The sequence below is a fragment of the Heterodontus francisci genome, chromosome 16 (assembly GCF_036365525.1).
Source record: "Heterodontus francisci isolate sHetFra1 chromosome 16, sHetFra1.hap1, whole genome shotgun sequence".
In the NCBI taxonomy this organism is placed as follows: Eukaryota; Metazoa; Chordata; class Chondrichthyes; order Heterodontiformes; family Heterodontidae; genus Heterodontus; species Heterodontus francisci.
Window position 1 is genome coordinate 91,304,471 of NC_090386.1, and position 27,437 is coordinate 91,331,907.

General features: G+C 44.2%; 2 protein-coding genes and 1 non-coding gene across 3 annotated transcripts in view; 1 reads left to right on the forward strand and 2 right to left on the reverse strand.

The window, feature by feature from the left end:
• matn4 (matrilin 4) overlaps positions 1-14,849 on the reverse strand; it is an 83,789-nt gene extending 68,940 nt beyond the window's left edge. The window contains exon 1 of the mRNA XM_068048632.1: positions 14,489-14,849. The gene's annotated coding sequence lies outside the window, so the exon portion shown is untranslated. The remainder of the gene's footprint in view (positions 1-14,488) is intronic.
• rbpjl (recombination signal binding protein for immunoglobulin kappa J region-like) overlaps positions 1-27,437 on the forward strand; it is a 71,220-nt gene that overhangs the window by 8,177 nt on the left and 35,606 nt on the right. Inside the window, exons 2-4 of the mRNA XM_068048631.1 lie at positions 14,427-14,592; positions 25,130-25,255; positions 25,586-25,656. Of these exons, the coding sequence (XP_067904732.1) occupies positions 14,427-14,592; positions 25,130-25,255; positions 25,586-25,656 (363 nt within the window). The remainder of the gene's footprint in view (positions 1-14,426; positions 14,593-25,129; positions 25,256-25,585; positions 25,657-27,437) is intronic.
• Positions 1,489-1,594, reverse strand: LOC137378556 (U6 spliceosomal RNA). Its single transcript, XR_010976628.1, has one exon. It is a non-coding gene; the product is annotated as a U6 spliceosomal RNA (small nuclear RNA).

Consider the following 27,437-nt stretch of genomic DNA (forward strand, 5'->3'; position numbering starts at 1 on the left):
ATTGTCATCCTTGTTTATAAATCCCTCCGTGTCATTGTCCCTCCCTATCTCTGTCACCTCCTCCAGCCCTACAACTGTCCAAGGTCTCTGTGTTCTGTCAATTCTGCTCTTTTGCTCATCCCCAATTTTAATCACACCACCACTGGTGGTCATGCCCTCAGTTGCTCATGCCCTAAGCTCTGGAATTCCCTTCTTATATCTCTCCGCCTCTCTACCTCGCTTTCCTCCTTTAAGGCATTCCTTAAAACCAACCCCTTTGACTAACTTGTTTGTCATCTGTCCTCATATCACCTTGGTGTCAGATTTTGGTTGATAACACTGCTGTGAAGCGCCTGGGGATGTTTTATTATGTTAAAAGGTGATATATAAATGCAAGGTGTTGTTCTTAAGCAACCAATCTAATAGATTTTCCATTGCATTTGGGGAAAGGATGTGCCTGGCTGTTCCAACTTGCTTGAAGCCCCTTCAGCAACTAGAGAACTAGCAAATTATCCTTACTGTTATGGACTTTAAAAAATATTGACACTTTGTACTTGTACTGTAAATGTCAATGACATATTAAAAATGTTGCATCTGTCAACTCCAGCATTAATGCAACGTCCACATTTAGAATGGGAATTGTCTTTATAGAAACTGTAATTACACACTACCCCAGTGGAGGCACTGTTGCATCACCAGGTAAGTACCATGTGACAAGTTTACATCACAAATATGGACAGAGAAATTAATAATGGAATATAAAAGGAAAGATAGATTTTATGACTTTAATATTGGGACTGAATTACTTTTGTGTGTTTTAGCTTCTATCCCCACTTCACCTGATGACTATACATGGCCTGGAGTCCTCATGTGAAATGCCACAAGTCAATAACAAGTGTTGTTATAAATTTTTCAAAATTCTCAGTCTACATTTTAACTCTCCCCCTTTTAGGATAACTTCTTTGGCCTCCTTATCTCAAGAGACAATGGGTAAGCGCCTGGAGGTGGTCAGTGGTTTGTGAAGCAGTGCCTGGAGTGGCTATAAAGGCCAATTCTAGAGTGACAGGCTCTTCCACAGGTGCTGCAGAAAAATTTGTTTGTCAGGCGGGGCTGTTACACAGTTGGCTCTCCCCTTGCGCCTCTGTCTTTTTTCCTGCCAACTACTAAGTCTCTTCGACTCGCCACACTTTAGCCCCGTCTTTATGGCTGCCCGCCAGCTCTGGCGAACGCTGGCAACTGACTCCCACGACTTGTGATCAATGTCACAGGATTTCATGTCGCATTTGCAGACGTCTTTAAAGCGGAGACATGGACGGCCGGTGGATCTGATACCAGTGGCGAGCTCGCTGTACAATGTGTCTTTGGGGATCCGATAAAGTGATCATAGAATCATAGAATGGTTACAGCACAGAAGGAGGCCATTCAGCCTGTCATGTCTGTGCTTGCTCTCTGCAAGAGCAACCCACCTAGTCCCACTCCCTTGTCTTTTTCCCGTAGCCTTGTAAATTAAAAAATATGGAATGCTTCACGAATATGCGTATCATCTTTGCGCGAGGCCCATGCTAATCTTCTCTGTATCGTTCCAATGTGCTGCTGAAGTGATTTTGTGGACTCTATGGTGCATTGGTCAGACAAAGGCATATATAAATAACATATGAATGATATCATAGAAATAGAAATCAGAGAAATTTACCGCACAAAAGGAGGCCAGTCAGCCCATCGTGTCCCTGCCGGCCGACAAGGAGCCATCCGACCTAATCCCACTTTCTGTATCTCATAACTTCATCAAGGAAACAATCCAGAGAATTTCAGGGGTGCCAAGTAGAATTCCGCTGAAAACACTTCATTGTGACTGTAAAATCCTGAAACATTATTGCTGCCAAATTCCTTCAGCCACCAGAATCCCAGATGCATCATTAAACACTGAATTTCCACAGTTACAGTGACTGACTGGTAGAACCCAGAGGAAATTCCCAGGCTGTATCACATTCACTCCCTCCATTACCAACACAGTGTTACTGCAGTGTGTACTATCCACAGGATGCACAGCAGAAAGTGGCCAAGGCACCACCTTCCAAACCCACAAAACCCACCTCCTGAAAGGACAGGGACAGTGGGTACATGAGAATACCACCAGCTTCCCAAGTTCTCCTCCAAGTCACACACCATCTTGACTTGGACATATATTGGCTGTTCCTTCTTCACCACTGAGTCAGGATCCTGGAGCTCCTGACTTAACATCAGTGTGGGAGCACCTTCACCACATGGACTGCAATGATTCAAGAAGGCCTGCCACCATCTTCTCAAGGGACTCTAGTGTTGGACTACAAATACCAGCCTTGCCAGTGGAGTCCATATCTCCAGATTGAATAGAAAAAATGCCTTTTTGCAATGTTAATGCATTCATAGGGTTTGATCATTTCCAACATAGGGGCCCTCAACACAGGCTGGATTTGCCGAAAAAGGCACAGCACATGCGCGAGACGTGCACCGCGAAGCCACCGCGATATTTAACGTGGCGGCTAATTTAAATGGACAGGGTGGACCGATGTCGGCACAGGTGCCGGCGCCATTTTTAAAGGGCTTAGAGCCCTTACTGACAGTTTCAATTATAAAAGGGATAGTGCATGCGAATTTATTAAAAATAACTGCAGAAATATTCCCAGCCCTTCTCCCACCGCCCCCCCCCCCCCAAGAGCATTACATATCGTTCCTGTCCTCTCCCCCGCCAAAATACTTAGCTTGAATCTATAACCTTCCCCCCACCCCCAAAGTTCGGAATCTTTTACCTTTACCCCTTCCCATCACCCCCTCAACCAATCAGGTAAGTTTTTTCCCTCTCCCCCTGCCCACCCCCCGCCCTGAAAACTTACCTACTCCCCCCTCCCAACCAGTGTTCCGCCTCGGGTCTCTGAATGGAGATCCGAAGGCACGGGAGTTCTGGCAACCAACTGGAATAGCGCAGTGGGATGGCTGTCATTTATTTATATAAATTAAAATATCTTAATGAGGCTCCCGACACCGAGTGGCGGGGAGGGGGGTGTGCCACGAGGCCTTGCCGCCACTGGTAAAATGGGACGGGTCCTTCCCGGCCTTGAGGCCTGTGGTGGGCCTCTCCCGGGCCCCCCCAGACTTTCCGGGCCCCCCCAGACGTCAGAGGGCTGGTAAAGTACAGCCACATGTGCGGACCAGACTGAGAACCTCTTACAAGTATGGGGCCCCTCATAAACCACATTTGTGTTTTAATGCATAGGGGGCAAGATGTGCAGAGGTATAAAAAAGGACCAGGTACCATAGCTCAGTTAACCTATTCAAAATTACTTCTCAATTTGAGAGGGTTAACATTTCCATCTCAATAGGGAATAAAAGAAAACCATATGAATGCTTCAGGGTTTTTCTGTACATCTCTCAGGCAGTTTTTGATTATAAAACGTTAATACAGGATTCATTATGCATTGGAAAGAAATCATTTTGCCGTCAGCAATCTCAGATGGACATTTCCTTTTATAGAACAGACATCCATAGAAATGAATAGGAAACATTTCAGATATTGGAAACCATATCACGTAGCTTTCTAAATGGTGCACTCATCGAGCCCCATCTTAAATGATCTACAGCAATTATTGACGATTCCTCGGTTAAAATCTCATTGGAGCGAGGAGCAGACTTTGGGTACATTTTAAGTTCACGATATTTTCTTGGAGGAAATTCAACAGAATTTAATTAAATCCAATTGTTTTTGACAGTGAAATGCAACGACAGCCTTTAAAGACCATTCAGTTAAGAGGAATGAACTAGTCATGTCCATGAGTAACATATCCATCTCTAATAGAGTAATCGTCTTTTTAAAGTAGAAAACTCTTTTGTTGTTAAATGCCCAACACTCTTCTTGCAAAATTTGATAAATATTGGAATTAAAAGAAACAATAATTTATCACATTGTTAATGCTATTAACATGTGATGCCAACTATTGGTTTAACATTGCATGTACATGTTTTCACCCAAGTAGCACTTTGAACCTATAAAAAACTAGATTTCACATCCATATTTTAGTTTAGTTTAGTGATACAGCACTGAAACAGGCCCTTCGGCCCACCGAGTCTGTGTCGACCATCAACCACCCCTTTATACTAATCCTACACTAATTCCATATTCCTACCACATCCCCCATCTGTCTCTATATTTCCCTACCACCTACCTATACTAGGGGCAATTTATAATGGCCAATTTACCTATCAACCTGCAAGTCTTTGGCATGTGGGAGGAAACCGGAGCACCCGGAGGAAACCCACGCAGACACAGGGAGAACTTGCAAACTCCACACAGAATTGAACCCAGGTCGCTAGAGCTGTGAGGCTGCAGTGCTAACCACTGCGCCACTGTGCCGCAGTGTGTCATTTTAACTCATGTGGAGAAACTCTTTAAATTATTTCATGAGAGTCATGAAATACTCAGTTATCACAGAAATCCAGATCAAACCTCTCACGCAAGGCTTACTCTTTTAGTCCAATATGACCTAAAGGTAGCAAAATTTTCCCTTACTCAACAACAACTTGGATTTATATACCATCTCTAACGTTTTACAGGAGCATTATCTGACAAAATTTGACACCAAGTCACATAAGGTGATATTAGGACAGGTGAACCAAGTAGGTTTTAAGGAGGAGAGAGAGGTAGATAGGCAGGGAGGTTTAGGGAAGGAATTCCAAAGCTCTGGGCCTAGGCAGCTGAAGGTGCAGCCGCCAATGGTAAGGTGAAGAAAATCAGGGATGGGAAAGAGGCCAGAATTGGAGGAGTGCAGAGATCTTGCAGAACTAGAGGCGGTTACAGAGTTGGGAAGGGGTCAAGGCCATGGATCGATTTGAAAACAAGGATGAGAATTTTAAAATCGAGGCGTTGTTGAACCGGGAGCCTATGTAGGTCATTGTAACTACCAAGACTCTCTTGGAAGGACATGTACCATCTCAGATATCTCATACTGCTCTTCAAAACCCTGCAAGGACAACTCCTAATATCTCTGATCTGACATGGCACCATACCAGACTCTAACACAAATCCAAAACAACCAAGGAACAAGCAAATTGATGAAATCTACTTGTGATCGCAAACAGAACCTAGATAATCAACATGACCAAGATATATCCACTGTGCTTTCATCTTCTAAATGTTCTTAAGTCATTTCTAATTCCAAAATTTGTGGATGATTCAAAACTTGGAAGTAGAGGCCTGCCACCCGACCTAAACCCGATGGGACCCGACGACATGTGTCGGGCTTGGGTCGGGTTGGGGCCATCTTCTGAGGCCGGCATTCGGGCTCGGGTCGGGTCGGGCCGAGTCCAGATCGAGTCGGGTCGGGTCGGGCCGGACACACACAGTAAATGCTCTGCCGGTAAGTATTAAAAATAAAAAACTTACCTGAGCTGGGAGTCCGCGACGAAACTGAGTCTGCGCAGTGAGCGAGTGACGTCACTATGAGGTCTCACACATGCGCTGCAGGTTCGATGTCAGGAACGTAAGCAAAGGGATGGTCGGGTCGGGCTCGGGTTGGGCCAACTAGTGGCGGGTTTGGGTCGGGTCGGGCTCAGGCCCGCTGTGGTTCGGTCGGGTTTGGGTTGGGTTCTTTTTCCTGACCTAAAGCAGGCCTCTACTTGGAAGTATTGTCAACTGTGAGGTGGGTAGTATAGAACTTCAAAAGGACATCGATACATTGGTGGAATGGGCGAACAAGTGGCAGATGAAATTTAATGCAGAGAAGTGTGAAGTGATTCATTTTGGTAGAAAGAACGTGCAGAGACAATATAAAATAAAGGGTGCAATTCTCAAGTGGGTGCAGGAGCAGAGGGAGCTGGCCATAAATCATTGATGGTGGTAGGATAAGTTGAGAGAGCGGTTAATAAAGCATTCGGCATTCCAGGCTTTATCATTAGGGGGCATAGAGTACAAAAGCAAGGAAATTATGTTAAACGTATAAAACACTGGTTCGGCCTCAACTGGAGTATTGTGTTCAGTTCTGGGCACCACATTTTAGAAAGGATGTGAAGGCGTTAGAAAGGGTGCAGAAAAGATTCACGTGAATGGTTCCAGGGATGAGGACCTTCAGTTATGTAGATAGATTGGAGAAGCTGGGATGTTTTTCCTTGGAGGAGAAGGTTGAGAGGAAGTTTGATAGAGGTATTCAAAGTCATGAGGGGTCTAGACAGAGTAAATAGGGAGAAACTCTCATTGGTGGAAGGATTGAGAACCAGAGGGCACAGATTTAAGGTAATTGGCAAAAGAAGCAATGGTGACCTGAGGAAAAACATTTTCACACAGCAAGTGATGGGGATCTGGAATGCATTGCCTGAGAATGTAGTGGAAGCAGGTTCAATCGAGGCAGTCAAGAGGGAATTGCGTTATTATCTGGAAAGGAAGAATGTGCAGGGCTACAGGGAGAAGGCAGGGAAGTGGCACTAGGTGAATTGCTCTTTCAGAGAGCTAGCACAGACACAATGGGCCCTATGGCCTCCTTCTGTGCTGTAACCATTCTATGATTCAAATGAAACACATCTACCCACTAAGCCCATTCAAAATATGACCTGTGCCATCTGCAAGCTGTATGCTCCCTCTGTGCCTATCTAAACCGGTAGAAATTCAACCCAAAATTGATATAATTCTTGAATACTTCACACAAAACCTAAATTCAGCAACTCAACGCAAGGATTAAATACTCCTTCCTCAGCTCTTTAGCTTTTAAAAAATTCTTTCATGGGATGTGGGTGTCGTTGGAAAGGCCAGCATTTGTTGCCCATCCCTAACAGCCCTTGACAACTGAATGGCTTGCGAGGCCATTTCAGAGGGCAGTTAAGGGTCAACCACATTGCCGTAGGTCTGGAGTCACATGTAGGCCAGACCAGGTAAGGACGGCAGATTTCCTTCCCTAAAGGACATTAGTGAACCAGATGGGTTTTTCTGACAATCGATGATAGTTTCATGGCACCATTGTCAGACTAGCTTTCATTTCCAAATTTAAAAAAAAATAATTAATTGAATTTAAATTCCACCAGCTGCCATGGTGGGATTTGAACCAGTGTCCCCATGGCATTAGCCTGGGCCTCTGGATTAGTAGTTCAATGACATTACCGCTTTGCCACCACCTTCCCCTGTATGTGGGAGGGCTGGGGGCTGCCAATTAGGCCAAGATGGTGAAATATTTCTCAAGTACTCAACTGATTTCAGATATTTAACATGACCTACAGAGTCATGCAATACGCCATTAGCTCACCAGGGGTCCAGACTGCCAACACAACACGTAGAAACTCACTAATGTCACAAATGGCCAACATGACCTTCAGGTATTGGTTAAATTGTTTGTAAACAGTATGACTGCCTTATGGTAATGATGACATTTGGATTTAAAAACTTAGAACTCTTGGATACTATTATGAATTCTGGACTTTGCAACATGATTGTGTTATAAAAACTGTGATTTTTAGAAGTTTAAGATGGAATCCGAGAAGTCAGGTGACCTCACATCTACTCTTCTTAAAGACAAGACAGAAATTTTGATTACCAAGAAAGCACAGATCAAAGACTTTTTTTTGAGAAACAGAGACTGCAGGGGTAACAACTGAAGAACAATGGGCTTTACTGCCCCAGACTTCCAGATCGTAACAAAGAGTCAGTGATTCTGATTATGCAAATGTGCTAGGCAATTGTTAACAATTGGAAGCAAAGGAAGACGCAGGTGGCTCTGTGAAACCAGACTTCTGGACTTTGCATATTGGAACAGGACAATAAGCTATTGACACTTGGTTTGTTATGCAGACCCCCATCTGCCAAGAATGAGGCATATTAATTTTGTCACATGAACATCAATTTTAAATTGTTGCTGGAGTGAAGAAATGACTTGTTAAAGAGATCACCAGACATTTGGGCTGGAAGGACATTTGCGTACTAAGAGACACTGCTTGTGGAGACAATTAACCCAAATAGATTTTGATCGCCAGATATTGAAGGTGTAAGGAAGCGCTTTCCAGGGCCTGTTAAGATAATACAATCCATAAACGCAGAAGTGGTTAAACCAGTTAGTCACATGACTGACCTGCTGGCCAACTTGGTTTTTTGAATTGTGCCACACAGAAAGGAACAGAAGGCAGGTTTGCACTTGAAGCTGGAACAAGGAAGCCTCTCTCCTGGCTGTCTCTCTCTCACCTTTTCCCAAGCCACCGGATCCACGGAAGACACGTACACCTCAAGAGAGAAAAGACTCCGACAACGAAACAAGTTGAAGCGTGAATTGGGCCCCAACGAACAGCAGGACTTACCGGCAACCAAATTCTCCACATTGAACTCAAAGGACAGTAAATAACTAACAGATATTGCCTCCAACTTTTCCCCTTTATTCTTTCTACTTTTTCTGTTTCTATCTGCATATGTGTTTATCGTGTATACATGCTAGCGTGGTCACGTCGCATATTTGTAGTCATTAACCAGATTAGAGTTTAAGATTAATACATTTCTACCTTTCTTGTTTAAATCTAAGGAAACCCTGTTTGATTTCTTTGCCTTACAATTGGAGCAGTGAACAAGGATTCACTGAAGGGGGAGCTAAAAACACGTTTTTTTTCTAAAATTAAATCCTGTTACGGTTAAACCCCTAGATCCTTTCTCACCTGGTCATAACAGATAAATTTAACAGATTTTCTGAAGTCAGAGCAAGCTGGCAAAAAGACCAGGGGTGGCAGCCTCAGAGCAGGCTGTGAGAAAGGAAGACAACCAGTGGTGGCAGCCATGAGAGAGAGAGGGAAGGAACACCTGTTCTCGGAAGCCTGATACAGCGAAGACTTGAACCTGTTTTGAAAGGTGAAGTTTTCAGAGATGTAGAAGCCCAACAGGATCACCAGGAACCACCTTAGTCACAGAAGTTCAGGTTGAAAGTGCTCAGAGATGTGAGGGAAGAGGACCTTGATTTTGAAAAGGTCTGGGAGACCCAACTCATTACAACTGGGAGGAGTTTGGGACGTTGAATCACAAAAAAATGTCCATCAAATAGGATTGTGTGAGGTTTACAAGCGTTTTAATAAATAAAGAAAATACCATTCTCTGTAATTTGGGGTATCAGCTCTTTACAAAGTATTATTTAGTTAATGGGGATTTGTTTTAGTTTAGTTGTTAATTATAGATGTCTTCTCATGTAATTCTTTAAATTGGTCTTGGGGTTCCTATCGCATATTCTTCATGTTAACCAACTTATTGAGGACGTAACAGACACTGTGTAGAACACTCTGTTACACAACAAAATGTGAATACATTCATCCAGACTCCCAATGTAATATGATGTTAAACACTGGGGTAAAGAGAAGGAAAAGAAAGACTTGCATTTCTATAGCACCATTCACAATCCCCGGACATTCCCAAAGCATTTTACAGCCAATGAAGTGTTGTCACTGCTGTAATGTAGGAAATGCAGCAGCCAACTTATGCACAGCAAGCTCCCACAAACAATAACATGATAGTTGCCAGATAATCTGTTTTTGCGAAGTTGATTGAGGGATAAATATTGGCCAGAACTCATTGAAACATACTAGATTCTGAAGGGGCTGGGTAGGGTAGACACTGAGAGATCGTTTCCGCTGGTCGGGGAATCTAAGACAGGGGGGCACAGTCTCAGGATAAGGGGCCGAACATTTAGGACTGAGATGAGGAGAAATTACTTCACTCAAAGAGTTGTGAATCTTTGGAATTCTCTACCCCAGAGGATTGTGGATGCTCCATCGTTGAATACATTTAAGGCTGGGATAGACAGATTTTGGTTTCTCAGGGAATCAAGGGATATGGCGAGCAGGCGGGAAAGTGGAGTTGGAGCCTAAGATCAGCCATGATCGTATTGAATGGTGTAGTAGGCTCAAGGGGCTGTATGGTCTACTCCTGCTCCTACTTCTCGTGTTCTCTGCTCTTCTTTGTAATAGTGCCATGGGATCTTTTCTGTCCACCGGAGAGGGCAGATGGGGCTAGATTTAATGTCCAAAGGTCAGCACCTCTGACTGTGCAGCACTGCTTTACTGCTGCACTGGAGTGTCAGCCTTGATTTTTGTGCTCAAGTCCTGGAGTGGTGAGAGCTCCACCAATAGAGTCACAGCTGATACCTCATCACGTTCAGAAACACACACAGATACACATGGCTCCATCTTTGAATATCAGCCATGCGTAGTTAACAGAAGTAAGTGAACTTACTGAGCTATCCATCCTGACACCTTGAACTACAAAAACAATACCCTTTCAGCAGCAGTGATGCCTCAGGATTTTAATGAACAGGGACAAAAAGTGCAACATAATGCTACTGATATCAGTCTCTCTCTATACTTGCAAACTGATATAATAGATGATGTTTCATTGCCTTTGCTTTTCCGTGGCCCTTTTATTTCTTTTAAACAAAGTCAGCCTCCTGCAGTGTCATTTTATTTTATACCAGTTGAAAGGAACAGACTCCCTCTTTATTGCCTCTCGGCTTACTGCCTAGGCTGATATTTGCAGTGCCAGTACTGAGGGAGTGTTGCACTAACAGAGGTGCTGGCTTTCGAATGAGACATTAAATCGAGGCCCCATCTGATGTCTCAGGTGGACATAAATGATCCCATGGCACTATTCCGAAGAGTAGCAGGGAAGTTATCCCTGGTGTCCTGGTCAATATTTATCCTTTAATCAACATCAGTAAAACAGATAATCTGGTCATAATCACATTATTGTTTGTGGGAGCTTGCTGTGCACAAATTGGCAGTCGTGTTTCCTACATTACAACAGTAACTACTCTTCAAAGAAATACTTCATTGGCTGAAAGCGCTTTGGGACATCCTGATAATGTGGGGAAAGTGCACTTTCTAAACAGAAGCCTTTCATTCTTCATATGATTCTCACTGGCAGTAAGAGTCTGATAAATATTGTTCCATGCATGACTTTCAGTTTGCAGGTACAAAATTGTTGCAACACCTACTCCCACCCCATATGCCACAGTGGTGCGGGAGAGGGCAGGTGAATTGAGCTTTCCTTGCTTTGACTGCTTTGACAGGAGCAGCATAACAACATCATACAAGATGATGATGAGCACTGTCCAATTATTCAGGACCCCTCCCTCCAGTTACCCAGCCTTATACAATAATCCAATTATAAACCGTCACTGATAGCTGAAAGAACAACCTTGTTTCAAAGTGCTGTAACATTTGGAAAACAGCTTTCTGGGCAACTGATTCGATTATTAATTAAGGAATAGAGTACAAAAGCAAGGAAGTTATGCTGAACTTTATAAATCACAAGTCAGAACCCAGCTGGAGTATTGTGTCCATCACACTTTAGGAAAGAATATCTAGGCCTTGGAGAAGGTGCGGTGAGGATTTACCAGAACAGTACCAGTGAGGAGAGGAACTTAGTTTTATGAAGTGACTAGAAAAACTGGGGATTGTTCTCCTCAGAGCAGAGAAAGTGAAAGAGAGATTTAATAGAGGTGTTCAAAATCATGGAGGGTTTTGATAGAGTAAAGAAGGAGATACTGATCCAGTGGCAGGAGGGTCAGTAACCAAAGGGTTAAGGTAATTGGCAAAAGGAGCAGAGACATAATAGAGTCAATGGCACAGAAGGAGGTCATTTGGCCCATCAAGTCCATGCCAGCTCTCTGTCGAGCATTGCAGTCAGTCCCACTCCCCCACTCTATCCCCGTGGCCCTGCAAGTTTATTTCCCTCAAGTGCCCATCCAATTTCCTTTCGAAATCATTGATTGTCTCCACTTCCACCACCCTCGTGGGCAGCAAGTTCCAAGTCATTACCACTCGCTGCACCTTAAATCTGTGTCCCCTTGTCCTTGTAACATCAGCTAATGGGAACAGCTTTTCTTTGTGAATTGTTATAATCTGGAATGTGCTGCCTGAAAGGGCAGTGGAAGCAGATGCAAATGTACCTTTCAAAAGAGAATTGGATAAATACTTGAATAGGCTATGGGGAAAGGGAAGGGACTAGGATTAATTATTTTATGGGATGTGGGCGTCACTGGCTAGGACAGCATTTATTGCCTATCCCTAATTGCCTTTGAGAAGGTGGTGGTGAGCCGCCTTCTTGAACCGCTCAGTCCATGTGGTGTAGATACATCCACAGTGCTGTTAGGGAGGAAGTTCCAGGATTTTGACCCAGCACGGTGAAGGAACGGCGATATAGTTCCAAGTCAGTTGGGATAGCACTTTCAAAGTGACGGCACAAGAAGAATAGACCAAATGGCCTCCATCAGTCCTGTATCATTCTATGATTTTATGTGGGAACTCAAATATCCCTTTAAAGTTGGAGGATAACGTAAGGAGTGACCTTGGAAGAGTTACACTGACACGGCCTTTGCCATGGCCAGCTGCAGTGTGGAAAAAACATAGTTCCGCAGGTGATGAGTTAGGCAAAAATTTAATTCAGCTAGTCTCCTTCCTAAGGAAATCATTTTAAATAGGTCTGCCGATTCCAAAGGTCGAATGCAATGTTCAGTTCCAAAGCTGCTTGAGATGAATGGGAGCTTTGTGATTGTACCTGAAATAGTTACTACAACCAAAGTCTGAAACAATTTATATATTGTGGCAAGATTTCTTCCACGTGTACTGAATGTTGTAAGGTTTAAGGTTTTCTGCCTGTTTTGTATTCTGGATCTTAATAATATGTGAGGTTGGGCGGGAGTGAGGAGCAAGGGAGAGGTTATTGTAAGCTTTACTTTTAAAATATCACAGGATCAGTACAATTACCCACAGAGACATCCGAAATATGAGTGCTTTTAAAATGAATTGTTGTGGGAGTTGTGGGGCCCACACCTTGCCAGTTTAAAGCTCTCAACAACTTCGACATTCATGGGGCACAGGAGGCCACTTGGACCATCATTCATGAATGACCTAGCATTAATGTTCTGGACTCCTCCACCGTAGGAAATAGTTTCTCTCTATCGATCCTATCAACTCTTTTAATTATCTTAAACACCTCAATTAGATCATCCCTTAATCTTCTATATTCAAGGGAATACAAGTCCAGTCTATGCAATTTATCCAAATAATTTAACCCTTTTAGCCCTAGTATCATTCACAGGAGTTTATGGTTCCTGTGCATTCTCTTCTACATCATCACCTGATTTTGAAACATAGGACACAAATATGTACAGCTTTGTCAACAGACTGAGATACCCTGAAAACATGTCCAATAAGTGCATCAACATGCAAAGCAGTGTGAGATTATAATAAAATTATTCATTTACAGGAGCAGAAGGACCTGGATGTATATGTGTATAAATCATTGAAGGTGGCAGGACAAGTTGAGAGAGCAGTTAATAAAGCAGACAGTATCCTAGTCTTGATCAGTAGGGGCATAGAGTACAAAAGCAAGGGAGTTATGTTAAATTTGTATAAAACACTAATTTGGCCTCAACTGGAGTATTGTGTCCAGTTCTGGGCACCACTCTTTAGGAAGGATGCGAAGGCATTAGAAAGGGTGCAGAAAAGATTCACGAGAATGGTTCCAGGGATGAGTTACATGGGTCTGGAGAAGTTGGGACTGTTTTCCTTGGAGAAGCGAAGGTTGAGAGAGATTTGATAGAGGGATTCAAGATCATGTGGGGTCTAGTTGGACAGCGTAAATAGGGAGAAACTGTTTCCATTGGTGGAAGGATCAAGAACCAGATTTAAGGTACTTGGCAAAAAGGAGCAACATGAGGAAAAACATTTTCATGCAGCGAGTGATTAGAATCTGGAATACACTGCTTGAGAGTGTGGTGGAAGTCGGTTCAATCGAGGCATTCAAATGGGAATTGGGTTATTATCTAAAAAGGAAGAACGTGCAGGGTTATGGGGAGAAGGCAGGGGAGTGGCACTAGGTGAATTGCTCCTTCAGAGAGCCAGCACGGGCATGATGGGTCAAATGGCCTCCTTCTGTGCTGTAACCATTCTATGATTCTAAGTCTTTATTGTAAATAACCAGGGCTTTCTAAAAGAAATGCTGGAAAGAAAGGTGACGATCTAATTCCTGTGTCTCACCAACACAGACAAAGGCCCCAGAGAGCTTTGGGCACCACTCTCCCTGATTCCCCAGTTACAATTATTTTGACTGCTGTTTCAATGCTCTGAGCACATTGCAGTCCCCATCAATGCTTAAATCCGGACAAAAACTCTGAGCTTTCAAGATTGGTGGAGTCCACCAGTCACCCTGTCCAAACAGAGGGCTGTAACTTCTTCAAGGGTTTTCTAATATGCCTTTAGCCTGTGCTCATTTCTGCAAGCCAACTTTCTAATTTTGAAGGCACTTTTATTTTTAATTAGTGACAATTTGATGTGGGACATTTAAGTTTCTCTGCATCCCCCCTCCCCCCCGACCCCAAACAATCTGTTTGAATCCAACATCATTTTCAGATCAGAATGAAATAAAAACAATTCTCTCTCTCTCTCTCTGCCCCTTTCCCACTCAGTCCAGCAAAGGGATGCTTCGGGCAGAGACCGTGTTTTCACCCCAGCGGGAGCACACACTCACCTGTTCCGGACTGAGAGCACTGAAAGGCGGCGGAGGATCCCGATTGAACCGCGGAGAGAGCCGGAGAGCGACAGGAACCTTCCAAGGACGGCCTTGTGGCAGAGGTAAGATATTTAAAAAAAATCTATATATAAAAAAAAAACTGTCCACGGGTGTTTGCTTTAACCCTTCTTCAATGAATTAAAAGTAAAACACACAGACACACAGAAGCTCGGAGATATCCACTAGTTTGTAGCTTCTGGAAATCCAATGAATGAATAGGTGGACAATGTAGACAAGAACTCAGGGGGTTCTGTGAATGAATACAAGAGATAAAACTGCACTCTCTCTTCTGCCTGAACCACTCAAATAAATCTTCGGGTTGGGTTTTTGTCTAAGAGTAGAAGGGGAGGAACGTGAGGCAGGTTTTTAATACATTGCCCTGGCCAGGGGTAAGTGAACCACTCCCTCTGGAATGCTCAGAGGGTCAGGGATCAGAGAGTTCGGATGAATGTGCCATTGAAAACCCACTGGAGGAAAGTTAGACACTGTCTAGGATTTCTTGCAGAGAGTTCGCAGCTCAGAAACCTGGCGACAGGGATGAAATTCACTAGCGTGAATTTTTTTTGGAACTGATAAGTCAATCAAAATAGATATATTTTCTGTGGGGCATTTTCTTGTCAAGGGAATTCCTTTGAGAATTGCAGTGAACGTTCTGTGAATCGGATTTATTTATTGCCAATTGAAAACTAGAAGTGGGGAAAAGTACCAAGCCTTTTTTTTTGTTGTACAATTACATTAAAAATGTTACCCTTCATTGCAGAATTAATCTGGTAAGCTCCTGTCCACACCAAGGTAGAGAGACTGGCTTTGTGGTAATGTCACTGAACTAGTAATCTAGAGGCTCAGGGAACACAAGTCAAGTCCCAGCACAACAGCTGGTGGAATTTAAATTCAATTAGTTAATAAAAAAATCTGGAATTGCAAGCTAGTCTCAGTAATGGTGCCATAAAACTATCATCGATTGTTGTAAGAAAAAAACATCTGGCTCACTGATGCCCTTTAGGGAGGGAAATCTGCCATCCTTACCTGGTCTGGCCTACATGTGACTCCAGATCCAAAGCAATGTGGTTGACTCTGAATTGCCCTCTGAAATGGCCTCGCAAGCCATTCAGTTGTCAAAGGCAATGTGGGATGGACAACAAATGCTGGCCTTGTCAGTGACGCCCACATCTCATGAAATAATTTTTTTTTTAATTGGAAGTTTATTATGTTGTCAGGGAGATGAATGCTGGATGAAGCAAAGGTTATGGTTTCCAGCTGTAGTGCTGAACATTTGTGCTCCAGCACTAGCCAAGCTGTTCCAATACAACTATAACACTGACATCTACCCGACAATGTGGAACATTGCCCAGGTATGGTCTGTCCACAAAAAGCAGGACAAATCTAATCAGGTTAGTTACCATCCCAACAGCCTACACTCAATCATCAAAGTGATGGAAGGTGTCATTGACAGCGCTCTCCAGCGGTACTTACCAATAACCTACTCACCAATGCTCAGTTTGGGATTCCACTAGGACCACTTGGCTCCTGACCTCATTACAGCCTTGGTCCAAACATGGACATGAGCTAAATTCCAGAGGTGAGGTGATAGTGGCTGCCCTTGACATCAAGGCAGCGTTTGACCGAGTATGGCATCAAGGAGCCCTAGCAAAACTGGAGTCAATGGATATCGCAGGAAAACACTCGACTAGTTGGGAGTTGTACCTAGCGCAAAGGAAGATGGTTGTGTTTGTTGGAGGCCAATCATCTCAGTCCCAGGACATCACTGCAGGAGTTCCGACATCCTGTGAATGAATAGAAAAAGAGTTTAAGAAATGTTTGGGTATTTTTTCTGTTTTCTTAAATTTGATATCAAAAAAAGTTTTGAAGATTTTTTATTTTCTTGCTCAATTTGGGTGTTAACAAATTAAAAGTTCTTTTGTGACTTAAGTCGACACGATGGGAGGTAGAGCCAAATGAAATTTTTGGAAGAATGAATTAGAGGAAATAAGCTCAAAAATATTCAGTAGGTGGGAAAATCTCCAATGTCTCCAATGTGTTAGTGATGCCTTAAATATAACAGGAAGATTGTTCTTGTTGTTTATGCTTTTGTTATGATGTCTCCCCACTGTGTTTCCAAAATTACTAGCAGATAGTGACAAGGGAGCTGATTCCTTGTTCAAGAGCCCTGGGGAAAAGTGGTCCAGCTGGAAGCACAGGTCCAGAAATTGTAACCCACTCACCCCAGCTCCCCCCCTCCCCACACACACTTTCCATCAATTTAATGTAGACAGCCCCCGACTTGGAGAATCGACCCTTAGCTGAAATCTTTTCCCTAGGATGGTGATTATCTGGAATAAAAAAAAGATAGGTTTGTCTTTCGGATGATTCCCTAATGTTGTGATGAAAGGTTAACCTATCTTTTGCCTTTCAGACGCTGACTGACCTGCTGCGTTTCTCTGTTTTTGACCTACTTTGATTGGAAATAAGTCACCAGAAGTAGCCTAGTGATTGTGGTAGGAGGCTGACAACTCAGAGGTTACAAGTTCAAGTTCCCACCAGGGCTTGCAGTGTAGTTTAATTCAGTAATTTGTGGGTTGGCAACAGAAAATGTGCATGAAAGCTGCCTTTTTGTTGTAAAAACCCAACTGGTTCACTAATGGGAAAGAAACTCGTTGCCCCATACTTTGTCTGGTGTACATGTGACTCCAGTCTCACCCTTAATACTCTCACTGCAATGAGGGATGAGCATTAATTATTACTTTGTCACATTCCAGGAACACATAATGATACAGGTAGGGCCCAGTTTCTAATATGGGTTTTGTGATTCACCAGGTTCCCTGTATCTACCCTATCAAATCCTTTTATTATTTTAAATTCTTCGGATTAGATCACCTAAACTCGAGGGAATACAAGCCAGGTTTATGCAGCCTGTTGGCTTCACTTAACCCTTCAAGCCCCAGTATATTGTTCTGCTGAATCTGCACTTTGTGCTGTTTGAAGTTCTTTTCTGGTCTTTGGGTGTTTGAGCTGTGCTCTCCAGGCGTTTTTTGAACAGCGGTTCCCTGCAGTCGTTTTAAAAGTCTGTTTCCCATACATTTGTAAAAGCCTGTTCCTCATTGTCACAGTTTCTTTCATTGAGTTCCATTCCCCTCTTTCTCTCATTTTTCCCCTCAACCTCTTTTTCTCCTGCTGTTTTTTTCTTCAAAAACCTGTTCACCACAGACTTTTTCACCAACCCAAATTCTCAACTTTCCATTCTGTTTATCCCACTCCTCACCACCCAAATTCCCTCACCTCACTACCCGTTTCCCTCCTTTCCAACATATTCCAAGTATTAAATTCTCAGTACTTTCCTTCTCAATGCTCATGACCCCGGTAACTCCTTACTTCCCCAATTACTCCCATGCCTTTCCCAAATAACCAGCTCCTGCAGTGACCAATGCTACAACATCCGAACTTCATGATAAAAGAACATACCCTCGCACATCCTGTGTGCAATGCCATTGGAGGTCAGCTAGTTTTTTTTTAGTAATCAAAATGAAAAATGAGAAGCTTGCATTTATATAACACCTTTCATGACCTCAATATGTTTAACAACCAGGAAAGTACTTTTGAAGTGTAGCCACTGATGTACTGTAGGAAAAGCGACAACCACTTTGCGCACAGTAACATCCCACAAACAGCAATGTGATAAATGACCAGATAATGTGATTGAGTGGTAAATATTGGCCTGAACACCAGGGAGAACTCCCTGCTGCCCTTCTTCAAATTAGTGCCATGGGATCTTTTACATCCACCTGAGAGAGCCGACTGGGCCTCAGTTTAACATCTCATCCAAAGGACAGCACCTCTGACAGTGCAGCTCTCCCTCAGTACTTCAATAGGAATGTCAGCCTCGATTTTGTGCTCAAGTCTATGACCTTCTGACTCTGAGGTCAGTGCAATTACTAAGCCACAATTGATGCTATGGAGGAACTCAATATCAGGCGGCCAGTGCTATATCTCCCACTCTGCTCTCCCACACGTGACAAATTTCTGTCCCTTAACTCTTTGGTCCCAAAACCCTCAGTGCAATTGTGGGCCCTCTGATGTTTGAGACAGAGCTCCCCACTGCGTTGCTCCAAGTGAGTCAATGGGGCTGTGTATTTGGGAAGTTTGTCTGCAACACTGCAGGAGGTCAGGACTGACACACTGTTTTGGGATCCTTCTGTGCAGATCCGGAAACTTAACTGACTGGGGATTTCCACTTCTGCATTCACTAGCCTGTGATTTTCCACTCGCTCCCTTTAATGGGTGTGAAATTATGGGTTGGCAAGCTCAGAAACAAAAATAAATCCTGGCCATAAAATATGAATTGATGGTTTGTAAACTGCTTGAAGGGATCCGTCTTTCCTCATTTAAGTTAGTTATTAAGACAGATACATTCTGCATTAATTCACTTGAGGTATTGAGCTGTCCCTGACATTTATTAAATAAACAAAGCACTTTGAGACAGCGTCTAATATAAATCTAATTCGGCAATCCAGTGAAGGCTTTGTATAGTCGCACATGTACTTATATCACCATGATATGTCAGTGAGAAAATATATGGGTAATAAAAAGATGTTTAGTAGGGAAATGTGATGCACTGAATAAATTAGGAGGGGCTGATACATGATAAATCCTGAAAATAAATTGAATATTATTTTACTGATATTATTGTCTGTGAGTGAGAATGAGAATGCCAAAAGAGGTTAGTCTGCATTAGGAATCATACATTCTTAAAGCATAGAAGGAGACCATTCAGCCCATCGTGCCTGTGACAGCTCCTTAAAGGAGCTATCCAATGATTCCCACTCATACCTTGCTCTTTCCCCGTAGCCCTGCAAATGTCTCTTTTTCAAGTAATTATCCAATTCCCTTGTGAAAGTTACTATTGAATCTGCTTCCACTCATTATAAAAATGCACTGTGCAAAAAATATTCTCTTCATCTACCCTCTGGCTCTTTTGCCAATTACTTTAAATCTGTGCCCGCTGGTTATTGCCCCTCCTCTCGATATAAACAGTTTCTCCTTATTTATTCTATCAGAATTGCTCATGATGTTCACCAACAAGTTCTCAGGGAGGTTAAGAGGTAACTAGATGTAATGCCTCTAATGTAGAAAACTGTTCCAAGGTAATTTGCAGAGATGTCAATGGAAAAATGGACGCTATACCAAGGAAAGCGATATCAGGTGGGTAGAGGGTATGGGGTCGGAAGCTCAGCTCACCAAGGCTGTAAATTAATGGTTGCAGTAGAGGATGAAGTCAGAGGTCAGAGGGCAGAATTTGTGCTCAGGGACAAAATGATGGCATTGATTTTCCCAATGTTTCTGCGGAAAACATGCCATCTCTGACAACACAGCAGATCCAATTGGAAAAATAGTGTGAGACAGTGAAACCAAGTTTGTGATTTTAAAAGCCTATGGCTTGTAGAAAGAGGAATGGGATTAATTGGATAGCTCTTCAGGAACGATGGGCTGCATCATTCTATGATTCCATAATAATAAGTGCAGAATGTCACAGTTTGAGATTGTTGAAAATGATGGTTACCTTAGGAGACAGTTTGTGAGAGCTTAATATCAATACAGTGAGGATGGAGGGAGAAGGATGAGTTTGCACGGTGAAGCCTGGAGTTAAAAAGGAGCAAGAACATTTAGAGAATAATAATGCATTTATATAGCACCTTTAATGTAGGAAATGTCCCAAGGTGCTTCACAGGGGTGTAATCAGACAAAAAATGATACTGGATCAAAGGAGATATTAGGAAGGATGGCTAAAAGCTTGGTGAAAATATTGATTTAATGAAGGAGTTTAAAGGAGGGGAGAGAAACTGTAGTATAAGGGTCTGAAAGGGTTAATATTGAGAAAGTGTAAAGAATATCTCCTACCATGATGATGTAAGAGATCACAGGTGAGAGAGACTTGAAGAGAGATGCAGCATGGCTTCAGAGGAGTCACACAGACTGATGTGAAGCTGTACATAGTTAGAATGTAATAAAGGTTAATGTTTTAAGTACTCAAGACTAAGGAATCTCTCTAAGCTAGACTAACTTAGTGTATTAAGGCGGCAGCATAGCAACCAAACGTACAACAGAGGCGGGAAGGTTTAACGAGGGAGTTCCAGAGCTTACATCCTGGGCAACTGAAGCATAGGTGCCAATGGTGGGCCAAAGGGAACTAGGGGGATGATTGAGAGGCCAGAGCTGAGTGAACACCATGCTCTCAGAGAGTTATATCAACAAAATAGAGACAAGAAAGTTTGGGACAGATGGGGAGTAGTATATTCCTGTATATACTGTCAGCATTCAACTGTGGTGCATGAGGCTATCTTCTGATCAGTCCTTCGCTGCCCCCACAACTGAAGTCTGGAGCCACCTCCTCAGATTTGGGATCATATATCAGACCAAGCCATCTGAAACCCCGAATACAGTCTATTTCAGGAGTGACTCACAGTGATAACACTGGTACAATTTTGAAGCTTAGGACTCAATATAAATAATTCTTAAACAGTCTCAAATAATCTTGCACCCACAGTACAGACATAAAACCCACACTTACTGCATTTCTGTCTTTTGGTATTGAAACAGTCAACATGAGCCTTGTCTCAGTTACTAATTTCAACCTGTATTTTAATATTATATTTATGTAGAGTCTGTTTTCATATTAATTTAGTGACTCACTCTTGCATGCACTATCCCACCACCCCTCCCAAGTGTTGGATGCCTTACAGATGATGAAGGTTTCGTTGCAGGTCTGTGATGAATTTGTTGATCTCAGCCTGCAGGAAAGGCCAGCGACGTTGCTACAGTTTGACTTAGCTCCCCTCGGTTAGTGTGTGGAATAATTAGCCAGTGCTGATCACTTTTTCTTACCAATGCTATCTTTTCCCATTCTTTATCTCTGTTCATTCCCAATCACTATCCATTGTCATTCCTGATCGCCATCCCTTCTCAATTTCTATCCAGTCTCAGTCCGAATGTCTATCCATTGCCTTTGATATTTCCATCAGTGGGTAGCACACTCACCTGAGTCAGAACATTGTGGGTTCAAAACCCACTCCAGGATTTGAGCACAAAAATCAATGCTGACACTCCTGTGCAGCACTGAGGGAATGCTGCACTGTTGGAGGTGCTGTCCCTCAGATGAGACATTTAACCAAGGCTCTGTCTCTCCTCTCAGCTGGATGTAAAAGATCCCATGGCACTATTTTGAAGAAGAGCAGGGGAGTCATCATTGGTGGCCTGGACAATATTTATCTCTCAATCAACCTCACTAAACAGATTCTCTGGTCATTATCACATTGCTGTTTGTGAGAGTTTACTGTGAGCAAATTGGCTGCCTCGTTTCCTACACTACAAGAGTGACTACACTTCAAAAGTACTTCATTGGCTGTAAAGCACTTTGGGATGCCCTGTGTTTGTGAAAGATGCAAGAGAAATGCAAGTCTTTCTTTTTCCCAGTGTTTATGTGGAGTAAATTACATCTCTGACAGCATAGAAATAAATGCAGCTTTGCCGAGTGACATCCACATCCAGAGAATAAATGAAGCAATACGCATCCCTATCCATTCCAACTGCTGATCTCTTCCCATTCCCAATTGCTGGCCATTTGCCATCACCTTCAATTCCCACTCCCGATCTCTATCTAATGATTTCCTTCAGCAAAGTGCTGTATGTGAGTCAGGATCAGACTTAACGGCAAAGCTGACCCCTCCCCCATGGTTAAAGAATCTATTAAACCTCACTGTCGAGCCTCAAACATGACATTTGGCTGCTTGGACCATTGACGAATGGTGAGTCACAAACGGCCTTGAAACTGCAGAACATGACTTAAATGACCTCTGGTAAATTTAGCAGAACTCAATGAAAGCAAAACAACGAGTTTGGCTCTCAGTCCAAATGTTATACATGAATCTCTTAATTGCATGTTTAAAAAAACCTTCATTTCAGTTCTGCAGTGGAGAGGCCTCATAATCACAGTCCTTACCCAGCGAGTTATTAAGACATGGAATGTCTCACTGCTTGAGAGGGCAGTGGAAGCAGAATCAATAGTAACTTTCAAAAGGGAATTAAATACTTGAAAAGGAAAAAAAATTGGCAGGGCTATGGGAAAACAGTAGGGGAGTGGGGCAAATTGGATAGCTCTTTCAAAAAGCTGACACAGTTACAATGGGCTGAATGGCCTCCTGTGCTGTATCATTGTACGATGCTATAATTTTAACAAAGTAATCAGTTTGGAGCTGGTCAGGCTCACAACATAAAGGAGCTGACAAGGTATTGATCATTGATCACAGGCTCCTTGAATTAATGTCAAGAATGCAGTCATGTTCAGGCTAACTGACGGGTTACTGTAACAGAATTTGATCCTTCTTTGATCAAACTGACAGTAACACTCAACTGAGAACTGACAGAGGGAGCGAGACTCTTGGCACAGGAATATTTTCATTTTTGGAAAGATTTCCATTACAAGAACTCCAATGCATTGCTTACCTTTCATTTCACTGCAGGGAAAAGGTTCTCATGAACAGTGACTTATGCTCTCTCATAGGCAATGAGGAACCTTAACAGCACGTCCTCGTCCCTGGGTTCGTTCTGAATGAACCGCAGACATCAGACATAAACCAGTCCACAAAGACAATGTCCCTCACCAAAACTTAAAAGTCGTTCAAGAAAAAATATCAAGGCTAATTTCTTTGATCTCTTCCCCCAAGGAATGATTATTTCCTAGGTGCAAAAGTCAGGAAAAGTGCACCATGGACCAGTTACACCAAGAGTCTGAAATAAAAACAGAATGTACTGGAAATACTCAGCAGGTCTGGCAGCATCTGTGGAGAGAGAAGCAGAGTTAACGTTTCAGGTCTGTGACCTTTCATCAGAACCAAGAGTTTGTTCCTTTTACATTGCCGTGGGATTTACAGGCCTTCCCTGGAGTGATGGAGCTGGGTCTGCAACTAAGTTAAGCGCCCCAATATGACTGCATTGTGCCCAATGTCAATGACTGGTCAATCCAGATGTGCATTTATGCTGGGATTCCGCCCTGCTGTGCATTTGTGCTGGGATTCTGCCCTGTTGAGTTATTCTGGTGGGGTTCTGCCTTCTTGTGTGATTGTGCTGGGATCTGCTCTGCTGTGTGCTTGTGCTGGGATTCCGCCCTGCTGTGTGCTTGTGCTGGGATTCCGCCCTGCTGTGTGCTTGTGCTGGGATTCTGCCCTGCTGTGTGCTTGTGCTGGGATTCTGCCCTGCTGTGTGTTTGTGCTGGGATTCCGCCCTGCTGTGTGCTTGTGCTGGGATTCCGCCCTGCTGTGCGTTTGTGCTGGGATTCTGCCCTGTTGATTTATTCTGGTGGGGTTCTGCCTTCTTGTGTGATTGTGCTGGGATCTTGCTCTGCTGTGTGTTTGTGCTGGGATTCCGCTCTGCTGTGCGTTTGTGCTGGGATTCCACCCTGCTGTGTGATTGTGCTGGGATTCCGCTCTGCTGTGCGTTTGTGCTGGGATTCCACCCTGCTGTGTGCTTGTGCTGGGATTCCGCCCTGCTGTGTGTTTGTGCTGGGATTCCGCCCTGCTGTGCGATTGTGCTGGGATTACGCTCTGCTGTGCGTTTGTGCAGGGATTCCACCCTGCTGTGTGATTGTGCTGGGATCTTGCCTTGTTGTGTGATTATGCTGGGATCTAGCCTTGTTGTGTGATTCTGCCCAGCTGTGTGGTTGCACAGTTCCTCCTCTCTCCTAAAGGCCTGCTCGGGTCTGCAAATGAGACCCGACCCAAGCCCGACAGAACCCCATCCGACCCCGAGCCCGACCCGGCCCGAGTCCTTCCAATTTTTCCCGTGCTCGACCCGACCCGACCTGACCATCAGTTAACTTACCTTCCGTTTTTCACTTTGTTCCTGACTTGCACAAGTTTAAAATAACTGTAAGAAAACCACCTTTAAAGTCCAAAAAGTAAATGAACATTAAAGTCACTTAACCTGACGTGGTGATAAAGCATGTCCGATCCAGCCCGACCCGACCCAAGCCCGAATGCTGGACCCGGAAGTGCGACCCGACCCCGAATGCTGGACCCGGAAGTGCGACCCGACCCGACCCGAACCCGACACATGTCGTCAGGTCCCGTTGGGTTTGGGTCAGGTAGCGGACCTTTACTCTCTCATACTGACTGTCAGTAAGAGAAAGCAATGGAAATGCCATTAGAAAATGGGGGGTGGGGTGGTGTGGGTTGGGTGGATGGGTGGTGTGGGTTGTGTGGATGGGTGGTGTGGGTTGGGTGGATGGGTGGTGTGGGTTGGGTGGATGGGTGGTGTGGGTTATCCCAGCCTATAATGAGTGAAAGTCTCTTCTAAAGTTAAGGAACTGCCAGTCCTGTAGGTCCTTTTTATTCCTTTCCTCTTGGTATTTGACCTTCACTCTGTAGATATCCAGCAGTGGCACATGTGGAAACCAGAAGTCGGCATGTGTCCTCTTGCTTGTTGAAGCATTCCCGAGACTGGGACTCCAGGAAGAAAGGATTTGACATTACTGCCCTTGACATATAGTTAGCAAGTATGCAGATCTGCAGCATCAAACATGACCCATTATAATATCATTCTATCCCTCTCTAGGTCTGGCCCCGATCAGCCGATTGTGACCCGTGACAATGTTCGCCAATACCTCCAGCAACGGCCTGATCAGACCGTGCTGATTCTACATGCTAAAGTTGCTCAGAAATCATATGGGAGTGAAAAGAGGTAAGACGTCATGGCGTTAGATCTGAGACCTAAGACAATAATATATGTGTATTTTTTAACCTTCTTTGGAAGTTACTTCAGAGCTCACAAGAGATGTGCACTTTCCATGGCTTCAGTTCATTGTAGTCAGACATCACTGACTGCAATGACTTATAAAGTGAATGATTCCTAATGTGACAGTTCCCCTAATCGAGCAGAGTACATCGGGGACAAAATCTACTTACAAGAACCAGTCAGAGAGAGAGAGAAAAATTCATTCACTGGCAATACCAGCCAACAGCAATCTATTAACTTGACTGATAGAAGGCTTTTCTTTAAAATTCCATTTAGGTTTTTCTGTCCTCCACCATCTGTTTACCTGACCGGCCCAGGATGGAGAATGAAACATGAGCAACTGAAATGTAAGGCAGTCTTAATGTTAACCAGGGTATTTACTGAACAATTATGCTGTGTTTGAAGGCAATCTATTATTCAGGATCTGCATGCAATGGCAAGATTGACTGAGAGGAGTACCTGTAAGAGGCATGGCAGTATAGTGTTTATGTTACGGGACTAGTAATCCAGCGGCCTGGATTATTGATCTTGAAATATAAATTCAAATCCCAGGGATATGATCGCCTGCGTACGGGACAGGAGGGTGGACACCTGCCTCATCAGCCTGGACCAGGAGAAGGCTTTTGACAGGATATCGCACACCTACATGATGGACGTGCTTTCCAAAATGGGGTTTGGGGAGGGAATCTGCAATTGGATCCAACTGCTCTACACAAACATCAGTAGCGCAGTGTCAATCAACGGGTGGGAATCTGAAAGTTTCCCGATCAAATCTGGAGTCAGACAGGGCTGTCCTCTGTCCCCGGTCTTGTTTGTTTGCTGTATTGAACCCTTTGCTGAGTCTATTAGGAAGGATGCGAGCATAAGAGGGGTGACAATCCCAGGCAGCGGAGGCACTCAGGTCAAAACCTCCCTGTACATGGATGACGTCGCCGTCTTCTGCTCGGATCCGCTGTCCGTGCGCAGACTGATGAGCATCTGCGACCAGTTCGAACTGGCCTCGGGAGCCAAAGTTAACCACGGCAAGAGCGAGGCCATGTTCTTTGGGAACTGGGCTGACCGATCCTTTGTCCCCTTCACCGTCAGGTCAGATTACCTGAAGGTGCTGGGGATATGGTTCGGAAGGGCCGGGGCGTGCACCAAAACATGGGAGGAGCGAGTAGCCAAGGTACGACAAAAGTTGGGCATGTGGGGGCAGCGATCTCTCTCCATTGTGGGTAAGAACCTGGTCATCAGGTGCGAGGCACTCACGTTGTTGCTCTACGTGGCGCAGGTCTGGCCCATACCCCACTCCTGCGCCGTGGCAGTCACCCGAGCCATTTTCCGCTTCGTCTGGGGATGTAAAATGGACCGGGTCCGGAGGGACACGATGTTCAAATCTCTGGACATGGGCGGGAAAAATGTACCCAACGTGGCCCTCATCCTGATGACCACCTTCGTGTGCGGCTGCATCAAGCTATGTGTAGATCCCCAGTACGCAAACTCCAAGTGTCACTACGTGCTGAGGTTCTATCTGTCCCCGGTGTTGCGAAGGATGGGCCTGGTCACATTGCCGCGGAACGCACCGTGCAGTTGGGCGGCGCCGTACCACCTATCCTTCGTGGAGCAGTTTCTGCGGAAAAACACCTTTGACCACCGGTCCATCAGGCAGTGGTCTGCACGGAATGTCCTCAAGGCCCTACGGGAAAAGGAAACGGTGGATCCTGTCGGATGGTTCCCCGAGCAGACCGTCAAAGTCATTTGGCGGAATGCCTCATCACCAGAACTTTCAAACAAGCACCAAGACGTAGCTTGGCTGGTGGTGAGAAGGGCCCTCCCCGTCAGATCCTTCATGCACACCCGAAGTCTCGCCCCCTCTGCACAGTGCCCCCGCGTTGGCTGTGGTGGGGAAGAGACGGTCGCCCACCTCCTCCTGGAATGTGCCTTTGCAAAGCAGGTGTGGAAAGAGATGCAGTGGTTTTTGTCAAGGTTCATCCCAAGCAGCTCTGTAACACAGGAGTCTGTGCTCTACGGGCTGTTCCCAGGGACGCACACCGAGACAAACATCAACTGCTGCTGGAGGACTATCAATTCGGTGAAAGACGCCCTTTGGTCTGCCCGAAACTTGCTGGTCTTCCAGCGCAAAGAG